The sequence below is a fragment of the Apium graveolens genome, chromosome 8 (genome assembly GCF_009905375.1).
Source record: "Apium graveolens cultivar Ventura chromosome 8, ASM990537v1, whole genome shotgun sequence".
Lineage (NCBI taxonomy): Eukaryota > Viridiplantae > Streptophyta > Magnoliopsida > Apiales > Apiaceae > Apium > Apium graveolens.
This window is the reverse complement of record NC_133654.1, coordinates 45,799,184-45,804,237: the sequence shown is the minus strand read 5'-3', so window position 1 is coordinate 45,804,237 and position 5,054 is coordinate 45,799,184. Positions and strand designations below refer to the sequence as shown.

Sequence of the window (5,054 nt, the reverse complement as noted above, 5' to 3'; positions counted from 1 at the left end):
GAATTTCGAAAATAGGGACTTTTTGTGCATTCTACCAAAGTTCTCTATATTTAAAAGTGTACGTATGGAAATCTATTTCTAATAAAAACACAAGGTTATTTATGTAAAACAGAGGCTATAAACTTAATAAATTTGGTATGTGGTTATTAGTAGATGATTATCTGATAGCGGACAGAAGAAGAGGAAAATTCAGAAATCGATTTTCAACTATCTGATGCGGCTCTATGTTCTCTTTTTCAGAGTATTCAAAGATTTTGCGCATGTATTTTACTCTATGATCGAGTTCCCAGCAAAGATACCGAAAATTATATATGTGACTAATAGTATTAAATATCGCAAGTTGCTCTGCTACTGTTGTCAGTTCTTCCCAGTATTTCTTCTGTACTGCAGTATGTACCAGCACTGTCATTATTTACAGTATTAAATGCACGCGAAAAAAATTATTAACTTGATCAACTATGTGGAGCTATATATTGTAATGGCATAGTTTTGGATAAAGACAATTCGGAGTACTGGCTAGATGAAGAATCTGAGTGTCGATTTTTTCTCTCAGTGAAAAAACCAGGTTGTGTAGGCTTAGGCAGCTCAATATTACTACTCAGCATCAGAACCACAAATGACATGGTAGGCCTATCTTCTGGATATGGTTGCACACAAAGTAAACCTATTTGTATTGTTCGCAACACTTCTGACTCATCGTATGACTCCACAATCGCACTCGATATCAAGTTCACCAAATTTCCCTCTTTATAGAGCCTCCAGGCCTGTCAAAATTTGTGTATGAAGAGAGTTGTAGGTTTTACATCTTAAATTTTAATCCCTGCGAAAAATGTTAACACTTACATGGCCCAGAAGGTTGAGGTTGGGGTCTGGATCATAAAATCCTTTCATCTTTCTCCCGCTTACTATTTCTAGTAATAATACACCAAAGCTATAGACATCGGATTTTAGTGAGTATATTCCATCAAGGGCATACTCTGGAGACATATAACCGCTGCAAGAAAATTTAGCCAGGATCAGGTCTTGAAAATTTTTAAATTTAAAACTTGGAGCTGTTGTAAAGATTCTTACAATGTCCCAACTACTTTGGTTGTATTTGTTATTCTTCCACTTCCTCCTAAAATTCTAGCCATCCCAAAATCTGAAATTTTCGGATTCATATCACGATCGAGCAAAATATTGCTGGCTTTTAGATCTCTGTGAATGATCCTCAATACAGAGTCCTGATGTAAATACAGAATTCCTCTAGCTATGCCATTTATAATGTTGTAGCGTTTTGGCCAATCCAACGACTTGCTTAGTTCTTTATCTGTTCATATATTAGCTGTTAAACGATTGCATTATTAAATAGAGTACTCAGTATAATAATTTAATTAGCGAAGCAGCATCTAAGAGTATCATCAAGATTAAGAAGTAGCATGGAAATTAAGATGAGCCGTACCAAATATCAGGGAGTCTAAACTTCTGTTGGGCATGTATTCGTAAATCAACAGCATTTCCCCTTCCTCGATAGAACATCCAAGAAGCCTCACAAGATTTCGATGCTGAAGTTTAGCTATGTATGAAACTTCATTCTTGAACTCATTCAATCCTTGTTTTGAATCCTTTGAAAGCCTCTTAACTGCTACTTCCTGTCCATTATCTAGGATGCCCTGTGAGAAATATATGTGACAGTTCAACATATTGCTCAGTGAAGTGAGTTTATCGGTGGTGCTTGCTACATTTTGTTACCTAATATTGTGAAACCAGAACTACCAACAGCACAACTTGCATAGGCTGCTGGGAGATGCTTTACCACAACATGATTAAATATAAGGTCTCAGAGGTAAAACATGATAATTACCTTGTAGACAGAGCCAAATCCGCCTTCACCAAGCTTATTCTTTGGTGAGAAGAAGTTGGTAGCATTGGCAATTAGCAGGACGTCAAATATAGGTAAATCAAAATCGTTCCACTCATTTTCTGTGGTACGAACTCGTTCTTGATGGAGTAATACTATCCCTGTAAAGCGAGATATGTAACACAAATAATTTTAAGAGAATCAAATATATAGATTGAGAATCACAAAACATACTTTTTTGAACCGAACTTATTTAAATGAGCAATATGAATCTTTTCTCCTTATTTGTTTCTTTGGTGGTTCAAGTGGCTTCTTGCGATTTAAGGTGGAAACTATGAATCCCACAGGATAAAAATAAGGGTCTAAGTAGAGTTTGAGAAAAACTATCAGACTTCCACATAATATTGATTGATTGTGAAGTGAGAAGTGAAATCTTTATACCAACAATTTACCTTTTCTCCTTTGCATTCTCTTCCTGAATACATGAATCATTAATGGACATAGTAGCATTATTAGTACTACTAGCAGAGTTATGGTTATGATCCTGACTCGCATTTTACCTCCTAAGCTCCCCGCTGCCTCTGCAAATAAAACAAAGTTTACTTACCGGTGAACAATTAAACTTGAAATCAAAACCTAATACATTTGATGTTACATTTGTAGAGGTCTCAGGTCTAAATAACTACTTATTGTTAGAAGATTATAAACCAGTATATTTTGGAAAATTACCTGCTTCTGAAGCACTGACTCTTACATAAAGATCCAGCCCGTTTTCCCTATAATTTCTAATATCAATCAAATCGCCAATCCACATCATGCATCCAATCCCACCTTCTCTGATATCTATATTAGAGTAAGCTTTACATGAGCAATTCTTAATGCAAAAGCTTCCACAATCCTCCAGGTTCATGTTTGGATCAATCCATGTCCGACTTGTGTCTGGCAATTTCAGGCCAGAGTACTTCACAAACGTATCTCCGGTATCACAACCAAATGGAGTTTTTAGGACACATCCATCCGACCAATCTGCTACTTTCCATTTTTCTGGGAATTTTGGCTGATATCCTCTTAAACAACCACAGATGCTCTTACCTAACTGGGATTGTGCACTATTACAGTTACCATATGCCCCACATAATGCATAGCAATCACAGGCATCCCTCTGTGCTATCATATATGCTTCCCAAGTTTGAGTAGCATCGGACCATCTAACGAATTGTGTTTCTCCACTCGGCTTCACCACTGCCCTCATAGCAACAGAACTATTTATAAGATTATACGAGAAAGTAATTTCTTTCTGATTAATGAGAGGCATTGCATTAAAACTTAAATCAATTACAGAAAGTGACAAGCCACTAAATTGTACACCATCCCAGGGTCCAAATCTGAATTGCACATCTGTTCCTCTCGATACAAGTAACTGTGGAAATCCAATGCGATTAACCCCTGTTGTATAATTACCTGGAGAAGGATCATTGGCACTCTTCCACGATGTTAGGTACTTGTTTAGTCCAGTAACTAAATTCCATCCAAGCTTCATGCCTGGCAAAAGATTATCTGTAGGATGATCAAAACTTTGCCACAAAAAAATTACAGGGTCAGCATCTTTACTATACTTCATGACAAGATTTCCCGAATCCAGTAACTGTGCCACTGGATTGACCGTAGAGCTAGATGAATTCGATGACCAAATTGTGCGATCAGTACCATCCGTCAACACCAAACTCCCATTGGCATTGATTCTTAACTCTCCTGAATTATCTCGAACTGGAGTCCCTCTATTAGCTACCCACACTATCGTCCTATTCGCTATATTTTTGTACCATATTCCAATGTATCGATTCGTAGAATGACCTAAGCTGAAAAATCCCATTTCAAACATTCCACCAGCTGATACAATAGTAATATTCCTATCATCTCTAACTGTTTGGTTTGCTGATATGGTGTCTACTGCAGAGGAGGTTGCTACGAAAATCGATAATAAAATACTAGAAAAGAAGATAATGGTTTCGCCCCTACGAAATATACCTCTCATAGCTACTTAATCATGTATTGACATCTGCAGATTGTAAAAAAGGGCTTGGTCAGGATGAAGATGGAGGTGGCATGCAATATAAATGAAACGTCCAGCTAGTGTATGGATATGCAAGCATCACAAAGTCAATGGTTCATAATTTGGTTAATAATATAAATTCTTATGTAATGCTTGTATATATTCCATGCGGATCTTATGATCAATAAAAAAATGGTTGGCCTGATTTTCAGATTATTAAGAAATTAAAAACTGCACAACTTGTCTGCTATTCAGCTTGTCCACACCTAAGTTCTCATAGTCCATCTGTAACAATGTATTATTCTACTACAGGCTTACATTTTCATACTTGCTATTTTTTAACGCATGATTGTTCGGGCTGTTTGAGAAATTTCAGATTATGACAAGATTTATGTACTTTGCAGGTCCTTGTGACAAGAATTAATCAAAGTCAAAACTATTTCTTTTGAGTTTGGTTGGTTAAGTAAAAAATTGGAATCAAGAACATGTTTCACCGGTATGCTCATTAACACTTACTAGCCTTAAAAACCGTGCGATGCACGAATTATTTTTAATATTATATTCTTTTGAATTTAATTTTAAGTAAAAAATTTAAACTCTGAAATTTATTTATTAGAAAATTTTGATAATATGATTTGATAATTATTTTAAATATGAATGTGTATAATTTAATAAAATTTTAGTTTTCAAAGAAATATCACTAATTGGAAGGTTTAATTTTGTTGAAATTCAAAGGTGCGTTTACAAAAGATAATTATGTTTTAATTAAAAGATAAATTTTAGCTCAAATCAATAGTAAACGAATTACCTTTACTTTGATATACTGAACAAATCTAACTAATTATACTGAAATTTATTTTGGTTTAATTTGTTTAAACCCGAATCAATGAGAAATTGTCTAAAATATTTGTAGAAAAAGAGTTGTTTTAGTTGGTGAAAAAAAAATGGCAACGTATTTTACTTATAAAGATAATTGGTTAGATATTAATTAAATAAGAGTAATTGAGTAAGATATTAATTTTTTTTAAGAAAGGGCAATTATGTAATTAAAGGAAAACCCGTAAAGTTTCGTATTTAATATAATAATAGAGATAGATAAGTAATTCGACTTCAAAAATCAAATATTTTTTTTATTTTGTTTATGTAATTATATTGTAAGAT

The 5,054-nt window shown here is 34.4% G+C and overlaps 1 protein-coding gene across 1 annotated transcript; it reads right to left on the bottom strand.

The window, feature by feature from the left end:
* Positions 1–402: 402 nt before the first annotated feature.
* Positions 403–3,875, bottom strand: LOC141679547 (G-type lectin S-receptor-like serine/threonine-protein kinase At4g27290). The gene is made up of 7 exons (XM_074486020.1): positions 2,570–3,875; positions 2,293–2,421; positions 1,844–2,001; positions 1,442–1,652; positions 1,072–1,309; positions 844–994; positions 403–764 (listed from the first exon to the last, which is right to left on the bottom strand). Exons 1-7 carry the CDS (start codon positions 3,873–3,875, stop codon positions 453–455), a joined length of 2,505 nt encoding a protein of 834 aa, XP_074342121.1. The 3' UTR covers positions 403–452.
* Positions 3,876–5,054: the final 1,179 nt, after the last annotated feature.